Source organism: Pimephales promelas, chromosome 25, assembly GCF_988280905.1.
Source record: "Pimephales promelas chromosome 25, fPimPro1.hap1.1, whole genome shotgun sequence".
Classification (NCBI taxonomy): domain Eukaryota; kingdom Metazoa; phylum Chordata; class Actinopteri; order Cypriniformes; family Leuciscidae; genus Pimephales; species Pimephales promelas.
In genome coordinates, this window is record NC_142793.1 from 17,998,542 (window position 1) to 18,018,709 (window position 20,168).

Here is a 20,168-nt window from a genome sequence, read left to right on the forward strand (position 1 = left end):
ATACTGCGTAGCTCTGTGAGTGGCAGGCTAATGGAAGGTTTCATTCATTGAACAGCATGTCCTCCTCAGTGACTGAGAGAAACTCCCACAAATGCCATGAGAGGTTGAAGGGGAGATAAAAACATTTAATAGATAAAGGTTTATGGGACTTCATTTGGCAAAAAAGAGGGCTGTTGTAAGGAAGAGGACTCCCCAAAGCAAGTATCTCCCCACGCCTCCCACACTGCTTCCTCTGTACTGATTGTCTAGTTTCCACACACACTCATCTCTGAGCCGACTTCAGTCACTCACAGGACAGCATGACTAGCGGATACAAGGACGGGACACCTGAAGAGGTGAGAATTACAACTATTTTACCTCGGAAATCTTTCATTTTTGATGCCAATTCATTGTGCAACTTATTACTCAAACACTTTTTGGGGTTTATCATGGAGGCGGTGTGCTGGCACTTGCTCCATTTGTTTTCGCGCATGTTGGATAATGTAGGTGTTATATCTTTTACTGGCATGTATTTGTTCGGCAAGCCTCCCTTGTTTACTTTGTGCACACTTTGTGCAAACACAAATTGATGGAATACGAATATTGACTAAATGAACTGCTCACTTTCAGGTGGAATAATTTGTTAAAGTTTGCAGCGCATGTTGACGGAGCGCAATGCATTTTTTTAATTTATTCAGAATAACTAATATATTTAAAGCACGTACTAAAAGTTTGATATTTCAGTTGTGGGTGTATTTCTTTTATATTTTCTGCTGTGGAATAAGAGCAACGCACGCGCGGTGTATAAAATGGCGCCGCCCTGCGGCGGGTCGCTCAACTGTGTTCCAGAGGGGTGTGGTGCTTCATTTCTATCCGCTTAAAACCATCCCATGCCAGGGCTGTGCTGAGTTGCGCCCCAGTCTCCCCTCCAAAGCTCATGAACTTCATTTTCTGTTTTCTTTGGAACCGCAGGAATACGCTCACTCACCGTTCATCAGGAAACAGGGGAACATTTACAAACCAAATAATAAAGAAATGGATAACGACAGCATCAACGAAAAGACACTTCGGGATGTCCACACCAAGGAGATTGACCTGGTCAACCGGGACCCAAAACATTTAAATGACGACGTGGTGAAGGTAGGTCATTCACTTAATTTTTTTTTTGCTTTTTGCAACTTTTTTTATTTGGCCAGTCACTTTAAATGCATTTATAATAAGTACAATGTTACAACTGCATGCAACTTTTCATACGTAATTATTTTAGTATTAGAATGAATCTATTATATAATGTAATTTATTAAGAATTAGTTGTATTATAATTATCATAACTATTACTAACCTATATATATGTATATCATAACTAATAAACGTTATGCTTATAAACGTTATGCATTATAGTGTATGCATATCCTAATAGTTTAACTCAAGAGAAAGTTTGGCTTCATAACAAAGGCGATGAGTCACTGGTCAGTTAGACATGGTGGCACTGGAAACAAGTACGGCAAGCAGCTGTCTTTCAAATCCTGTTATAGAACTTGCAAAACCTTAAAATTACTTTTAAACGCACTTGCATTCAGTCTCACCTGGACTCTATATATGATACTGATGTGCTGGTGTCCCTACCAGGCTTCTTTAGGTGTTTTGGAGCAGCAGTTGATGTCTAAGCTTGTTCTACCTCATAGACCAGTAATCAAATTAGTTCTAGACCAGCTTAGACCAGCTAGAAAATCCAGCTATAGCTTAGGCTGGTTTTTCCATCAGGGTGGAAACAATTACCACTGGAGCAGCTGTCTCTTCAATGTGAAATGTTGGGACTGTGGCACAAGTTTGTGAAATCCGTGCATGCAATAATTGCCCGTTGCTCTCATTTGGACGGGAATGATACTGTGATAACTCCCATGTGGTGACGAGCTGTCAGAGTAAGGTCTTTTTTTATAGAGAAAATATTAACAGTTTCCTGTTTTTGAGCAAAGACTGCACACCTAACATTCTTACTGAAAATTTTCCTGGGCGTGGGGCGATGCCTTGCATAGCAACTCTCCCTGAAAGAAAAGTCAACCTGATGATACACTCAGCTTTAAAAAAAAAAAAAAAAAAAACGACCCCCCTGCATCCATCCCCACCCTTTCACATTATTTTTTCACATGTCTTTTCCCCTCCCACCAAAACATGACACTGAGTCACATCCCTGAGGACACATGCAGTTGAAAGCCTCTTATGATTTGACTGAAAATTGAATCCAGAGAACACTGAAAGCAAGTTTTCTGTTTATAATTTGCTTTGTATGGGATAGCTGTCACAAGGACTCGTTTTACGAACACAGTCCTTTTATTTTGTCCTTAAAAGGGGTTGAGCACTCGCAGGGGTCTTGTGTAGGAGAGCGTAGCAGGGAATTCCCATCTCCATTTTCAAAAATTCTCCGCACACACACACACATGGGGCGTTCCTCCAGACCATGATGCACTCGTGGTTCAAGTGCACTCCCACAGACATCCACATCAAAGATCCTTGTGTGCAGAAACACATGCGTAGCGTTCCCTTGGAACTGAATATTTTCCTCTCATAAAAGTGCATTCTTTTAATAGCACGCTGGAGCAGGATTCCACGTGGGAATCTGGCCAGAGCACAGTCTAGTGACCTCCGTGTAGTCATCACGAATGCATGAGATTATGCTTGTAGTATACAGTGTTTGAAGAAAGACTATAAATCCTGGCTGACCAATATAAAAACCTTCCATAATACAGTTACAGTACCAAGGATTTGGTGGGTTTGTTAGTCATTGCACATGAATTTGCGATTTGAAATGAATCACAGGCTGTTGCCATCGTGATCGAGGATTTAGAAAAAATAAACAAGATAGCTAGAATTGTTTTATGGATCCTCAACAATGCCATTGTTTTTGCACAACTTTTGTTGTCTGTCCAAGTTCAATATTTTGATGCATACTGTGGAGGACTACTTAAAAATAATATCTTTATTTATTTATTTATTTAATTGATATGTTATTGATATTATTTAATTGATATATTATAAATATAATTAATATTTAATTACACATTTATGTAATTAAATGTCTTTTTATTGGTCATTTATTTTATATTTTGTATTTAATTTAATTTGATTAATTAAATCTATTTATTTTAGTTTGAAAACATTATATATATATATATATATATATATATATATACACACACACACCAATATATATTTTCTAAAACAGTTAATTAAATAAACAGTATCTTATTTATTTACATTTTTTATTTAATTTCATTTTGTTTTTATTGTTAAATATTTTGTCATTTTAAATATCATTAAGTAAACCATTTTAAATGTGATTTATTGAAACCATTTATTATTTACATTTTATTGTGTTTATTCCGTTTAAAAAAAGTGATTTATTTATATCGTTTTTTTTTTTTTTTTTTGTATTCAATTGATCAGTGGCACTATTCCTCCATATGTACTGGTGATTTATTAACTATGTGGAAGGACAGGCCCCCAGATCTGAAGAATGCAAGTTGATACTTCTGTCAGTACAGTGAGGGTGTTATCAGGGAACACTGTGCAGTCAGCTCAAGAACTGTTTATTTTAACGTTGTTGAAAGGCATAGTTGTAATATTCAAGTAATGGAAACTATGTGTAGAGTCAATTGGGATATAATGTAGATAAATGAATGGGGAGGATAGGCTGTTATAAGACTGTATAATTTGGTATTTTGTTGCCAACTTGAGTCATGATGGTTTCAAGCCCTTGGACAAGTAGTAATTTATCATTTCACTCTTACAGGAACTTCAATTTACTCGAGACACTCTTCTATTTTGTCCAAATCTTGTGGTGAGCCTAGCAGTCTTTTTAGCTAACTTATAACCAGTCAGCCTTCTTTGGTCAACCAGCTTAGATAGACTGTGGTGGTTAACCAGCATTTCTTTTTTTGCTACTAAGGCTATCCTGTTTGAACTAGCACTAGTCATTTTCAGATATTATCAGTTTAAAGATCATTGCTATTTAAAAATGTAGGTATGTCTGTTTTTATTCTGACTAGCTATTCTGATTCAAATTGGAGTTCTTAAATAAATATTAGCTTTATCTTGACTTTCATGTTTGACCGTGAAGGACGGGGTGTGTTTGTGTGAGCTTTTTCCCTGTATAATCAAAAATGTCACAACTGAAATAAACACGTCTGTATTTGTAAAAGAAAGTGTACTGCTATACAGTGATGGTGTGAGGTTTGCCAGCTCTGTGAAGGTCTGAACCAAGCTTTCCAGGGCTTATTAAAAGAGTTTTACATTTTCATGCCTTCTCTAAATGTTAGTGTTTGGTGTCAGGCACTATCTAATCCAATCTGCCGGTTGATGCAGGAGGTTTAGAGTAAGGGGACTTGGGCATGAAGTGAACCAGGCCGTACCAGTCTGAGTGAACCAGAGCAGGGGGGCTGGACAGTGTAAAGATGCTGTCTATGAGGAATGTGGAGATGATGAAGAGGGGGAGGAGGAGGAGGAATTGTGCTGAATGTCTTACAGTAATGTCAGCCCACTGACAGACAGACAGATTGATTGATTGATTGATTGATTGATTGATTGATTGATTGATTGATTGATAGACAGACTGATAGATAGACAGACAGACAGACAGACAGATAGATAGACAGACAGACAGACAGACAGACAGACAGACAGACAGACAGACAGATAGATAGATAGATAGATAGATAGATAGATAGATAGATAGATGAAAGACAGGCGGACGGACGGACGGATGGATGGATAGATAGACAGACAGACAGAATGACTGATAGATAGGAAGACAGATATATGAAAGATAGACAGATAGATAGATAGATAGATAGATAGATAGATAGATAGATAGATAGATAGATAGATAGATAGACAGATAGACAGACAGAATGACTGATAGATAGACAGATATTTGAAAGACAGACAGATAGATAGACAGCCAGACAGACAGATAGATAGACAGACAGACATACAGATATATATATAGATAGATAGATAGATAGATAGATAGATAGTCAGACAGACAGACAGACAGACAGACAGACAGACAGATAGATAGATAGATAGATAGATAGATAGATAGATAGATAGATAGATAGATAGATAGGTAGATAGATAGATAGATAGATAGATAGATTTAATTTAAATAGATCGATAGATAGATAGATTTAATTTAATTTGTACATTTTAATTTAAGTTGTTATAATACTTTGTTATTATTACTGTGTCTTCACTATACTATGTGTTACAAGCTTTGGCAATATTGTAATATGTACAGTCATGCCAATAAAGCAATTTGAATTGAATTGAATTGATAGATAGATAGTCAGACAGATAGATAGATAGATAGATAGATAGATAGATAGATAGATAGATAGATAGATAGATAGATAGATAGATAGATAGATAGATAGATAGATAGATGATAGATAGATAGATGATAGATAGATAGATAGATAGATAGATAGATAGATAGATAGATAGATAGATAGATAGATAGATAGATAGATAGATGATAGATAGATAGATGATAGATAGATAGATAGATAGATGATAGATAGATAGATAGATAGATGATAGATAGATAGATAGATAGATAGATAGATAGATAGATAGATAGATAGATAGATGATAGATAGATAGATAGATAGATAGATAGATAGATAGATAGATAGATAGATAGATAGATAGATAGATAGATAGATAGATAGATGATAGATAGATAGATAGATAGATAGATGATAGATAGATAGATAGATAGATAGATAGATAGATAGATAGATAGATAGATAGATAGATAGATTTTTTAATAGTAATACTATTAGTAATATTAAAAGTATTTCTACTTCCTGAAGATCATTTATAATCCACCAGAGGGCAGAAGACATGCAGTAAGAGAAAAATGTTTATCATGTTAATTATGTAAAGGCCTTTAGCAAGCTATCAAACATGGGTTAGTTGGAAAGCAGCTCCAATGGGTTAGTTGTGCAAAATGCAAAATTATGTTTGATTTTACTATATCAATACACAATGATTTAATTCTGAAATCTCTTTCATCTGCAGGTGGACTTCGAGGACGTGATCGCTGAGCCTGCCGGCACCTACAGCTTCGACGGCGTGTGGAAAGCGAGCTTCACCACCTTCACAGTAACAAAGTACTGGTGCTACAGGCTTCTGACGGCCCTGGTGGGCATCCCGCTCGCCCTGGTGTGGGGCATCTTCTTCGCCATCCTCTCCTTCATCCACATCTGGGCCGTGGTGCCCTGCGTGAAGAGCTACCTAATCGAGATCCACTGCGTCAGTCGAGTCTACTCCATCTGCGTGCACACCTTCTGCGACCCTCTGTTCGAAGCCATGGGGAAGTGCTTTAGCAGTGTGCGGGTCACCGCCACCAAGGTGGTGTAGGGACAGGGAGAAGGAAAAGAGCCAGAGGGAACGGGTGGGATGGGGGAAACCGATGTCCAAAGCAGGGAGATAAATCACATGATAAACCTCGAAATAAACGTGAACAGAGATGGAGGGTTGCGCTGTATTAGGTAAGACTCTCCTCTCCGTGAGCTTTGTCTCCTTTCAGCTTTGGATTCCTTGGGGCGTAAAAATTCTCACTTTTTGGGACAGTTCATGCAACAATCCAAATTCTGTTATTATTTACTTACCCTCGTGTCATTTCACGTCCGTCAAGCTTCAAAAACACCATAAAAGTGATCCACGTGACTTGTGCTATTATTCAAGTCATATGAATGATATGAAACAGAACTTGTCGTATTGACCACTTTTATGGTACTTTAATGGTGCTTTTTATTGTCCTTTTTGGAGCTTGACAGTGGTCACTATCATATAGAATATCATTTATAAATATATAAATAATAAAAAATATATATATTTTAAGGTCCAATTGTATTAGCAATCACTTCGATTCCTATTGAAGCAACTGGATTTCAACCGTGAAAATTTGCAAACAACACAAAATGTGAACTTTTATCGTTAAATATTTCGCAAGCTTTCCACTTTGTGTCCCACAGATACAATACAGGTATATACATTTGGAATGACGTTAGGTTAAGTAAATAAAGACAGAATTTTCATTTTTGGGTGAACTATCTCTTTAAGATTTGCCTGCTGGGACAAGGCTGTGAACTTGTTGGGTTTTTTGTCATTGGCACGTCCACTTAAAGGAGTAGTTCACTTTTAAACAAAAACTTTTGCTGATAATTTACTCAATTCGTGAGCTTAGAATTATAAGGTTCTATCTCCGTTTAGGGTAGTTCTGAGATATTGAGCATCAAAGTTTTTACATCCCAGCTGGCAAAACTGTTATGTAGTATAATCTTCTATTATAGCTTTGTCTATTAATCTTTTTTTTTACAACAATAACACCACACAGGCATTAATAAACACCTAATTGATCAGATTATGTCAAAAACTCAATTTCGACCAAAAGTGGAGATAGAACCTTATAATTCTAAGCTCACGAATTTACAAAACATTCCAGGATTTTCTCCATATAATGGACTTCATTGGGAACCAAACGGTTCAAGGTCCAAATGAGAGTTTCAGTGCAGCTTCAAAGGGCTTTAAACGATTCAAGACGATGAATAAGGGTCTTATCTAGCGAAACGATCGCTCATTTAAAAGATAAATAACAAAGTTTAAGTTTTATAAGCACAAATGCTCGCCTTGCTCTGTTCTGTGATGAGCGTTCGTGACTCTCCTGTTCAAAATGAACAAATCTTTTTTCGAGTCATGACTCAAAGGGTCCTACTGTAGATAAGCCCCTTATTCATCGTCTGGTGTCGTTTAAAGCCCTTGGAAGCTGCACTGAAACTCTCATTTGGACCTTGAACCGTTTGGTTCCCAATGAAGTCCATTATATGGAGAAAATCCTGGAATGTTTTCATCAAAAACCTTAATTTCTTTTCGACTGAAGAAAGAAAGACGTGGACATCTTGGATGACAAGGGGGTGAGTAAATTATTAGCAATAGTTTTTTTTAAAAGTGAACTACTCCTTTAAGTCCAAGCCAAAATAGTTCCTTAACATAGAAGATTCAAATAGTTTTGCCTTGTCAGTCTTCCATTTGGGTACCATCTCCCTTTTTTTATGTAATCCAAAGTGTTTTGTTTGTTTTTGGGAGAAGGTTTGGGGAAACTGAACGAATATTAGAGAAAAAAGTAGGCGTGGCCCTGCTGATGTTAAGACTGCCCGTCACACTGCATGTTGCCACTAAATATGGTGGATGGCCCGAACACGGGGCAAAAGAGATGCCCTCACTGAACCCTTTGCCAACTCAGCATATACTAACAAAGAGACTGTTCCTGGCTCTGACATGTAACGCTTCAAACCGGTCATCATGTCAACAGCTTTTTGAGTGGCAGAGAATGTCTTTACAACTTCCAGAGAGACATCATGTGAATCTAGCAACTATAGGACACAAAGCTAAGCTAGCGAGGTTGTGAAGAACTTTTTTAACACTAAAGCACATTACCACAGCCTTAACATATACTTAAATTGCAGTCTTTGAAGATGAAGAATTAGTTTTTTGCATTTTTCTTCTTTAAGTTTGTTTCTGTAGTACAACATTGTGGCATCATTTGGTTTTTGGAAATTTGTCCCGTAAACAAACCTGTCTGCTTCTCTGTTTATTCACTGTCAGACACACACACTGGCAAAGACTGGCAGCAAAGCAAAGTTTCCAGCATCAAAGGCTGCTGCTAAAATGGGGTTTATATAGTATTTTGTACTCACTTCTGTCACCTTTCGTCTACCCGCTTTGACCTGGTCACCTCTTTGTCTACCTGCTGTCTTAGTATCTATGGCGATGCATTTGCTTCAGTGAGTCTGCCTCTGTACATGAGATCTTGTTATTTTTATTCATATTTTTATATGAAAACTGAAATTCTCTTTCCTTGCTTTAACTGTAAAATCACATAATGCTGTGCACATTAAAGAAAATTTAATATAAAATAAGTTGATTTCATTTGTCTGGTTCATTCAGCGTTTTTATTTGCTCGTGGACGGTCGCACTGCCGCAGGCTTTGCTTTTCTTGTAATGAAAAAAGTTTTGTTGATTAAATGGCTTTGATTTAATTTTAGGACTTTGTTTAAAGCCCTTTTGGGCTGCTTTAACCTCTCTGTGGTCATTTTAAGGCTTTTTTTTATTTGTGTACTCAGAAAAACCCACAGCAATTAATATTGAAGTATTTTAAGAGAAGACAAAAATAAGCACGTAAGCTCAGGGTTACTAAAATAAAGTGGAGAGAAATAAATCATTGCTTATTCGTTTTCATGTGCCTCTAGTGAATATTTGGACTGAACCTCAAAAAATATGTTTTATTTTGTAATGCATTTTAGTGGCATATGGATCCTCCAGTCTAATGAAACTAAACACTTTTACCTTCTTAGACAACGTCATCAGTATTATTTTAGTATTTTAAGATACTATTAATTTTTATTCATATTTTTAATTAGGCTTTTTTTCATTTAAGTTTTAGTTACAATTTTACTAAATTTGTTGTTTTTAACATTTTTTTCAGTTTCAGTTATCAGCTACACGTAAATGAAAATGAGAATTGTTGCCTTTGCCAACTGTCTGAAGTAAATTAAGTTTTTGTATATTTTATTTTATATCAGTTAACGTGTTAACTTTTTTAAAAAAAATTTTAATAATGAAATGTTATGTATATGTAATGTAACGTATATATATATATATATATATATATAGTTTTGGTTTTAGTTAACTATACAATCCTGGCCAACATTTCTTAAAAGAATAATAATCAAAATAAAGATGTTAAAAGCATCAACTGAATTTCGCTTCACTTTCACACATAAAAAATGGGAAAGCCTGACGAGAGAATATTTGTTAGGAAAATAACCTATATTCAAATCTGTAAAATTCTTTAAAGGAAATATATTGCCCCCTATGGGAACTGTGGATATTAACACACACAATCACCTGTTGGACTGTGAGAAGTGATTCCTGCCTGAATTATTTCTTTTCAGTCGGATCTTTTCTTTAACAAATCATTTCGACCGTTATAAATGGTCTCAAAAGACCAGCAACGGTCCTTTAAAAAGTTTTGAATTTTATTTATGGTGCATCCCATTATTAGTCGACAAGGATTAAATTATGGATGCATTTGCTGTGTAGCCTAGGCCTAGGTTTATTGTCAGGTAAACACTGAGAAACATTACACTGTAAAAAAAAATGTGCTCAATTTACAGTGAAATGCCGGAAGCTTTGGTTGCCAGAAATTTACCGTATAAAATACGGTAGCAAGACTTTATGCTAGCAAGGTTTTACAGACTTAACTTAAACTAAAAACTTTAAAATTAACGGTATTTCACAGTAAAATTACTACATTAAATTTACTATTAGATCTATTACAGTTATTTACCGTATATAGTAAGGAAAGGTTCTGTTAACAGTTTTTCACTGTAGCATTTTTACAGCCTTTTACCGTTAAAATCACGATAACTTTTTACAGTGTACCGTCACCATGCAGATTTAGTCTATTACGTATAGTCTACGCATCTTTGTTGTGTAAAAACACCTCCTCCTGTTAAATAAAGACAATAGCAAGCATGTCTTTTTGATTATTCATTGTATCCATATGGAGGAGTCATTGAATTGATTCAATGTGCTATTATGTGTGTTTAATATAGGCTAATTTATAGGCTGCTATGCACTTTGATATTATGCCCAGTAAAACTTCTGAAGATTTATGGTTTAGGAGGCTGTTCATTTTCCCTTAGCCCCATGGGCATCACAACACCTGTTTCTTTCAGATGTTGTTATCGTCAGAATATACTGCTATGAATAGACTATACGCAAAACTGCACTGAGTCATAGATCTTCTGTATTTTCTTTTACATGGAGAGTACATACAAACAAGACAAGGTAAATCAAATCTCAGCTGTTTGATCAGACACAGAACATATGGTACTTTCTGAGCAGCCAGCCATCCACACCACCACCAGGTTTTCATCTTCCTCTATCATTGATTGAATCATTGTCACCATAGAAGGGCCTGTTACACTGGACTAAAACATTTGAAAACAGGAAATTACCCGTTTTTGTCAAAATTTCAGGTGTTTCAGTTTCAGAGTGTTTTTGTCCGTGTTGTCTTTTTGAGATTAAACTGTTTACTGAATCTGAAGGTGGAACTGAGTGGTTTTGCGAAGGTTTTCAGGACAATCACCTACAAGATTTTAGTGGCAGATGGCGTTTGTAAAACCATAACAACGTGTCCCTTGGAAAGGATGATGGCCGCCTGTTGAGTGACTGAAGGAAAGCTCTTCGTATTCTTTGAGGGAAACCAGTGTGCTTAATTGTATTGAATGTCCACTTGTAGTGTATTTCAAATCTTTAAAGTATATTTAAAAACTCTAATTGCAGATAATATAATATAAATGAAATAAAAGGTAACCTAGGTTTACTTAAAGAGAGTACACTATTTTTCTTAACACAATTTTAAAGTGCACTTTGTAATGTCAAGATTTTAACACTCTTTAGTCATTCCTTATAACGTACACTTATTTTGATGTGTTGACTAAAGCATGCACGTTGATTATAATTTTAACTGCACAGTGTGCTTTTTTTGATGTTACATTTAAAGTTTATATATTAAATGAACATTGCAACTTTATCATTACAAATGTTTAATAGATACATTTTCTTTGACAGTACACTGTAACCATATTTCAAAAACAATGGAAATAATTATGAATATTAAGATGTATAAGATCTAAACTGGGCCAAAAGTACTCTAAAGTCTAACTAATTTAAATTTAAACAAATTTCTTTTAAATTGTAAACAACATGCAATCAAGTGTTTGAAAACATTACATTGAGTTTACTTTCTTTTTAAGCATATTATTTTTGTAATAATAAATATAGTTTAAAAGTATGCTTTTTTTTTTGCAAGGAGCCTGAAGCTCAAAATGAAAAACAATATTATCCAATTTAAATAAATCATAAAGCCTGTTGGGTTTGCTGTCAAGGACCAGGTTTTAGAACCAATAATATTATGATTATGTAATAAATCAGAAATGAAGTTGAGAACGGTCATGTGACCCAGAGGAAAACTATGCCAACTGGGTGAATTAATCAGCTTAAGTGCTGTAAAACTGGTTTGAGTGTAAAGTTTTTCAAATGTGGCTCTGTGTTTGTTTACCCTGTTAAAACTTTTTCCTGGAATTACACTATCAAATCCGTTTCTCAATATATTATGGTTTTGAGGTGGCCCAGGGCGGAGGAATATAAATCCAAATGACTTTCTGCAATAGATAGGCTATACTGTATCTAATTTCCCTCTGTGATTTAAATACATTTAATTCAGATCTAAAGTTTGACTGATAGAATTGCATCTTTATTTTCTGAAAGTCATACAGGCATTCAACTGTATTAAAATGATCAATCCATGCATGTCAGCAGTCATTCTTCACAATACATGCAATATACTAATGTCAAGAGGATAGTTAAATTAATGTTGCTGATGTGCGCAACATTTAAAAGCCCTTTTCCAAATGAACCGTGCATGGCAGGTTTAAATGATCAGTCGTCAATGAGGTTTTACAGTATAGGAGAATGACCAGGTCAGCACTAACCTGGATTTTATTGACCTTAAGGTCATAAATAAAACCTGAGACTAAGTTAGAGTGGGTACTAATCTATATGGATCAGTTTTATAGATTATCTGTGGTGTCCTCCCTCCCTCCACTCACTCTGTGTAAGACACCAGCTCACAACTTTTATTGATTAGTTCATAAATCTGGAACACCAGGACTAGGTCACCACTAGGTGGCGTTACGATGCCTTAAATGGCTACACAAAGGTTCTGTGCTAATCACAGGGTTATCCTGTATGCAGGCCATGCGAACTTTGTGCCACAAAAACCACATTACAATCTGTTGTTAAAATGAAACCTTGGCCAAATGAAAAAAAATATAAATAGGTCTGTTTTTTCCCCATGATATTATGATAAGCCTCTTCGCTTGAAAAAAAAGACCACAAAATATTTGTCAAATGTGTCATGGTCACGACTCGAGGCCCTTAACATTCCATGGCAGGTGGAGGATGAAGATACTGCATAGTTTAAGAGAAAGTCATAAGTCCAGAATTTCACACTTCAGTTTTAGTGGTGGGTGGCCGTGTAAAATTGACCACTGAAACTTCCCTCCATTTGCGTTTTGCAATATGATAAATCAGCACACTTGCCCAACCAAAACCTCTCAAACAACAACAATAAATGCCTGGAACATTCAGAGCAGTCAAGGTCTAATGTGGCGAGACAAACTTCATAAAGCCTGAGTCCTGAGCCTTTGCATGTATTGATGTTTTGAGCTCACTTACTGATAGAAGGTCGATGCATATGAATTTAATGCTACACAATGTAATAATGTACTAGCAATTAACCAGTTTGGTCATTAGAGTGATTCATGAGTAAAAAAAACCTCCAAATTACCACCACACTGTAAAAGGTTTTGTTGATGATTTGTTATCACAGCTTTTTTTCTTTTGTCAAATCAACTTGGATAATTAATGTGGTTCAGATAATATAATATTTAGAGTTTCTGTTGATTAAACCAATCTCCTGCATTGTTTTAGCTCAACTGTTTAATTTTAATGAACTCAAAATTTTAAGACATCCAGGTCCAAACCAACTTTTATTTTTAGTCACGACAATATTGTGTTTTATCCTTGCTTCAAATGCAGTGTTTGATAAATAAATTGAGGAACGGAAGTGAAATTATTAGTTTCCTATTTTTGTTCTTTTTCTTTGTATTCTTATTATTATTAGGCTACTGTCATTATCAATTTTAGTAAATTTCATAAACTCTATTTTATTATGAATATGCATACCATAAACAACAGCAAGAGAAATGTTCACTCACAATATATAATGAACAATATTTAAAAAGTATAACTGATTAAACAATGGTTCAAATACAAAGAAACATTAAAGTGAAAAAAAGGGAATAAAATAAAACAGGAAATTATATTTAATAATAATAATGCTAAATAAATACGTTTATTTTCCCTCGTACATTTTTATTTGACGTTTATTTTTTTATGGTTTTAAAGGTATACAAATAAGCCATATCCTACAGCTTATTAATAAAAAGGGAAAATTTTTAATCTAGAAGTTAGAACATATAAATTTAGATATTTAGATAAAATCTAAAACATATTTAAAACATTAAAATGCCTACAAATGTTAACATTTTACTTCATGTTTATGGAATTTACCCAATACTATTATCAATTGTAAAATATCAGCAGCCAATCATCGGACTCCGTTACTCCACCGCCAGTGACGTAACTGTCAGTGATCTGACTGCGCTCACCTGAGAGACCCATTCCATCCAATGGCACGCGCCCCCTGGAGTAACGACCCGCGTTTATGCAGTACAGCAACAAACCCTTTAGACTGATTTGACCCATTATGAGTGTGAGTCACCCGAGTACACATTCTCCGAGGCAGTGATTACGGTGTTACGGAGAGGAGGAGGAAGAGCAGGCAACTTTTTACCAGAAAGCGCGCAGAAACTCACCGCTGCATCCCATCTCGAGACTGCTGGCATCCGCCACAAACAGCGCGCGCGCATCTTGAGGAAACCGGACCGTTAAAAGATGTGATTATTTTCCCTTTCTGTCTCAGACAGTTGTGTTTTATTTTACAGGTGAGTTAGCGTTTGCTTTATTTCTGAACGTTTAGAGTATGATGACATGTATTACGGAAGGTTATTCATTTGAAAGTTATGTTATTAAAGTGTAAATTAGTTGTTGCTACTAAAATATTTTGTTTTTAGTTGCTAATGATTTTAGTTGAAGGGTTTTCATGGAATTGCCTGGGAGGTGTGTATTTAGCTGTTGACAGTGTGAGTCATTATAAATCTGCACGTTTCCTTGAAACTCATCAGTTGAGAAAACTGAAAGCTTTTTTGTTGTTGTTAAAAGTTCTGAATCAAGTCAAGATTTCCAATAAGTTATAATTGGAAATCTTGACTTGCTTATCTCCAAACACGTCTATCTTTCTTTTTCTGGGGTTACAGACATTTGAGAGTCATTTTAGTGTAAGTGAGTGGGCTAAATTTCTGATAAGAAAAATTTGGTCTTACTTAAGAATTGGCTTTAAAATCTTAAACCTCACAATGTTTATCTTTAGGTAAATATTAATATGTGAAACAGTAAGATACTGACTGGAATTTCCAAAAGGACAGAAAGTGCAACAGTTCTTCAGTCTCTCACACTGTTATACTTGGAGCTTGCTGAGACCTAGTGCTCCTCAGCACACTTCAATAGATAAGAGTAAGGGTGAATCCCATATTCTCAATCTCTGCTGCTTTTTCCATCTCAACCTTAAAAGCGACCTCCTGGAGGAATGGCGTTTAAGTACACCAACAATAAATCACTTCTCCGGCGTCTGCAGCCTACCAGGCTTAATTGAGTTTATCAACCACTCCCTTGAGAACACTGTCTAAAGTTAGACTTGTCACCGCAGTGCACTCAGTGTAGGCTGACTCTTTGATGATTCGCCTCTTCTGGTACACAGCCACAAAAGTGCTGTCCAAGTCAGAGGCACAAGGATCGTTTAGAGTTGCCCTCTTTCTTTTATCCATGGATTTGTCATGCACAGTGAGTGGTGAATTATTGAGGCTTCTACAATGCAAGGAAACTAGTGATATCATTGTTGTTGCAGTCAGTGTGGCTGTGATTTACAAGTGCCATTTGTTCGGAGTAGTTCATAAAGCTTTTGTGTCCTTGTGTTTTGTGCACTAATGCGCTCTATAGAATCAGAATTCTCACAAAAATGCTCTGATTGATAGTAACTACTGAAAACTGCTGAGTTTTGGTCGTAAAACTAAACACAACCCCCATCTTAATAAGTCATATTGTTGGGAGATATAGAGTGACAACAGATTTTGTAAATGCATCTTATGTAAGTAGTAAATATTTAGTTGATTTACATTACAAGACATCAGAAGAAGATATCAGAAGCTCCATATTCTCACTATATAAGCCTGATGTATCGAATATGAAACAAAACGTAAGACAATTTGTTTGGCTTCTATCATATGTCAGACTTTACATGGTTAATATGCTAAATAAATGTTGACTTTTTCACTCTGCAGAAGAACAAAGATGAGAATTCACTATTCTGAAACCCCTTGCATCCTCATCATCCTTCAAACGCTGTGGTGGGGCTTTAATTGTCAATGTGAGGAACCGATAGAAAGCTCCAAACTCGATCTCTCTGTGACCTACGACCTTCCTCACTTTGTGTCTGACACTCCCATCCAGAAGCTGTTGGAATTCAATGAAACTGTGTATGTAGGTGCCATCAACAAGCTTTACGCTCTGTCAAAAGACCTCAAGAAGAAACAGAAGTATGATACCGGACGGGTCCATGAGGGTCCCGACTGCTCGGTGCCAAAACCATGCTTTGTTTGTGAAGACAAGCCCCCCTACACGAACAACACCAATATGGCCCTGGTGATTGAAACTTTCTACGACCTTGAGCTCTTCAGCTGTGGTTCGGTGGGGAACGGCGTCTGCACCCGTCACGTGTTAGAGGATGGACCACTGGATACGGAAGTAACTTGCATGTATTCTGAGAAAAACAAAGGTAGCAGCCACGGTTGCCCAGACTGCCTAGCAGGACCCTCTGGCACGCAGATCCTCAATGTGATGAGCAGCGGTGTCGTGAGGTTCTTCGTCGCCAACTCGGAGCCTCTTGATATTACCAGCCCTCGTCTCCACCACACCATCTCCGTTAGGAAGATGCGAGAGACTCAAGATGGCTTTGAGTTCTTTTCTGAGCAATCCTACATGGACTTGGCCCCAGGTCTGCGTGGAAACTACCCACTACGCTACGTCTACTCCTTCCAGAGTGGTCCATATGCTTATTTTCTCACCGTCCAACGTGAAGGTGGCAGCTCGAATGCCTTCCACACGAGGATCGTACGCATGTGCTCTTCGGATCCTGAGATCTTGCGCTACGTAGAAATGCCCTTTGAGTGCATTTACTCTGAGCGAAGGAGAAAGAAGCGCTCGGCCCAGGTGGTTTTCAACGTTCTCCAGGCTGCGCATGTGGCCAAAGTCGGCTATGACTTTCAGCAGGAGATGGGCCTGAAAGAAGGAGAGGACGTGCTGTTTGCTGCCTTTGCCCGCAGCAAACCCGACTCACCGGAGCCCACCGCCAGCTCTGCCGTTTGCCTTATCTCCATTTCGGACATCAATAACTTCTTCAGGGATTTCATTCATAAGGGACACACGAGGAAGCTCCATCACTTCCCAGGGTCGGAGGAGAAAACCTTCAACCAGGTAAGCAGTTTCAACCAAATCATACGTTTTCTCCAGTCAATTTTAGCTAACGTCGCCAGCCGAGAGCAAATCTGACTTCTTGTCAGCCCAATTGCTTGTCTTTATCCTCGGGCCATCATAAATCACTGCCCCTCCTCGTTTTTTTTACTTATCCATCACCATTTGTTGGATCAATCGGTAAATCATGCAGATCAATAAATGACACAAATTTAACTGCTGACGACTCCCTCAGGGCCTGTCGATAATGCAGGGCTATTACTTCCCAGAGTTCATTATAAAACATACATCGCTCTGATCTGCATAGTAATACACTGCGGTTAAGGTTTTGAATATGTAAAGATAAAGCCTACGAACATATCTAGAGCTGGATTGTGGTCAGCATGGCACAGAAGGTGAATGGAAACGACAGGGCATGTGCAGTTTAAATGTTACTGATTTAACATATAACAATCAACACAATTTTCTCTCTTCACTGTGGACTAAGGTGATTTTTAAATATTTATTGTGTTAATCTCTTAATATTAGTGATGCACAATATATCGGCCGATATATGTTAATTTTTAGTGTTATCGTGATCGGCCTGATAAGAAAATTAGGCCGATATATTAAAGCTGATAATTAATGTATTATTTCCTTCAGATGCACTGTTCAACATGATGGTTTGGAATTGCTTGAAATATGATTGGACAAGAAATGAAAATACAGTTTAGTGCAGCACAAGTCTGTCATATAGTCCATGTAAAATATATGATGTGATTGGGATATGGATTTTAGTGGTGAGACTTTTGTTTTTGTAATCAGACTCTCAAAAATGAAATAAAAATTTGGATTTTGATTTATCGGCCAATATATCGGTTATCGGCTTTCAAGTATTAAGAATTATCGGTTATCGGTATCGGCCAAAATGTTCATATCGGTGCATCCCTACTTAATATGACAATGTGTGAGCACTTCAGTTATAAAACTCGGTGGTGTAGATTCAAATGAAGATTGCAAATAATCTGAAAACTATGAATCATATGAATCAGGCTTATTTAATAATAACAAGCATTACTCATGCTGTCCGTTCTCTGCACTTTTCTATTTGCTTGTGTGTTATCTTAACAGAGTCCATACAGCGGGGAAGCCCAGATCAATACCCAGCAGGTGTTCTTCAACTGTCTCTAACAGTATTTGTACTGGTTGCTTTGGCAGTTCATATGGGCCAGACCGGAGCGGCTGGCCTCATCTCAAAGTCACACAGATCTCAAGTCTGGTGTAGTTGCTGCCCTGAACTTTATCTGGCCAAGCTCACAAAGTGCACTCAGTCATTTATTACAGCAGAAGATCTGCAGACTGAAGCACTTAAGACATTTTTAAATATTTTCATTCTGTGGATCCTTGATCCAAACATCTGCTCAAAATCAGCTGTGGTTCTATCAGTTTTCATTATGCGGATGTACAATAGCTTAAATGGCAAGAGCAGTTGGAAGACATTTCCCTAGGCGTCTTAGAATAAGTGTTTACTTACAGTTTGAAAGGGATGTGCGTCTGTTTCCAATACAATTTTTGTCCATAAGTGTGTGAACGTGTGCATGTGCGTTTGTTTGTTTTGGGTGTGTGTGTCTGAGTGTGTTAAGACCGATGGCAAATCATGGTGCCATCGTTGAGAATTATGATACTGGTAGCATATGTTATGCAGAGTCTGTCTTATCATCCCATAAAGGGGCAATTGACGCGGTGTCATAAAACCATTACGTTGTAAATAGGCATGATAAATTGACCCCAATATCTTGTTTTTGTTCTTAGACAACCGACTGCTCCACATACTGGGCTCCAACATCTCCTGCCTTTATTTGGAAACATGGGCATCTGACACTGCACTTCAGTTTTGATTGAATGTAGCCTTGCTTTCCTGTTTTATTTGTTAATGTGGAGCCAAAGTTATATGAATATCATATCAGATAAATCACCAAAGTCCGTAATAGACTCTTACCCTTCGAGAGAAAGACACCACCGCTTTCTGACTTCACCCAAGCTCTTAAAATTATCGATTGGCCATTCTGCTCTAGCTCAGCAATATTCGTTAATAAAACAGACAGAAATATTGGCCTTATTGTTTGGAATAATGGATGTATCCGAGTTGGAACCACCCCAACAAACCCAGCGCCCCCTGTCTTGAAAGAGCAGAGGGGAGGGGGACACTTGAGACCGGCAATAACAAACAGCCACATTTAAGGTCAAAATTATCATTAGATTACAATTGATCAGGGGAACAACTGGCAAATGGTGATTACTTTAAAATTGAATCTGAAGCTTGATTGATTGCCGCCTGTAATACAATTCCTAAAGAGGGAGTTTTGATCGACAGCAATTTTAATTACTACGGCCATTGTGGCTAAATGAACATGCTTTGGGATGGCAAGTCTGAAAGTGTAAAGAAAAGCGAAAATGCAGTGGATTGATTTTTAACTTGCTTTGTGAACATTTTCCCACATCTTTTTGACCGTGAATAAGCCCATATCAATGTAAATCAAATCCTTTTAGATCTTTGTATCTCGCTCAATCTTTTAGATTATAGTGTGTCTTGGTCATGTAAGGACAGGGTGTCACGCTAATGCACTGTACTTAGCACTTATAAAAAGGATACGTGCTGCTGCCTGCTTATTCCCAGATGTGTTTGCGCAAAAGCGGCAAAACCTGGAGAATTTATAGGCCATGGCTTCAGCTCTGGGAGGTGCAAAATCATGCTGAAAGACATGGTACTTGTTGTATCCTGTCTCTGCTTGGAGAAGCTGCGATAAGCTACCTGCATGGTTGCGTTTCTACGAGTATACATGTGTAAGAAATGTATTCTATGTGGG

The 20,168-nt window shown here is 37.0% G+C and overlaps 2 protein-coding genes across 4 annotated transcripts in view; both read left to right on the plus strand.

The window, feature by feature from the left end:
- The first annotated feature begins 51 nt into the window (after window positions 1–51).
- cav1 (caveolin 1) lies at window positions 52–8,973 on the plus strand. The gene is made up of 3 exons (XM_039647017.2): window positions 52–335; window positions 952–1,119; window positions 6,061–8,973. The coding sequence occupies exons 1-3, from the start codon at window positions 300–302 to the stop codon at window positions 6,400–6,402; spliced, it is 546 nt and encodes a 181-aa protein (XP_039502951.1). The 5' UTR covers window positions 52–299; the 3' UTR covers window positions 6,403–8,973.
- Window positions 8,974–13,197: 4,224 nt separating this feature from the next.
- met (MET proto-oncogene, receptor tyrosine kinase) overlaps window positions 13,198–20,168 on the plus strand; it is a 44,742-nt gene continuing 37,771 nt past the window's right edge. Inside the window, exons 1-3 of one of the 3 annotated variants that reach the window (XM_039646841.2) lie at window positions 13,212–13,325; window positions 14,278–14,681; window positions 16,134–17,325. In XM_039646841.2, coding sequence (XP_039502775.2) covers window positions 16,144–17,325 — 1,182 coding nt within the window. In that variant the 5' untranslated portion in view covers window positions 13,212–13,325; window positions 14,278–14,681; window positions 16,134–16,143. Of the gene's footprint in view, window positions 13,326–14,277; window positions 14,682–16,133; window positions 17,326–20,168 lie in introns of all 3 variants that reach the window. The other 2 variants (XM_039646840.2, XM_089127849.1) reach the window with 2 other exon arrangements.

Excerpts from the sequence above, each read along its gene's own strand:
- cav1 (XM_039647017.2), top strand. The coding sequence starts at position 300 with ATGACTAGCGGATACAAGGACGGGACACCTGAAGAG. Across the intron at positions 336-951 it reads AGGACGGGACACCTGAAGAG|GAATACGCTCACTCACCGTT; the intron begins GTGAGAATTACA and ends TTGGAACCGCAG. Across the intron at positions 1,120-6,060 it reads TAAATGACGACGTGGTGAAG|GTGGACTTCGAGGACGTGAT; the intron begins GTAGGTCATTCA and ends TTTCATCTGCAG.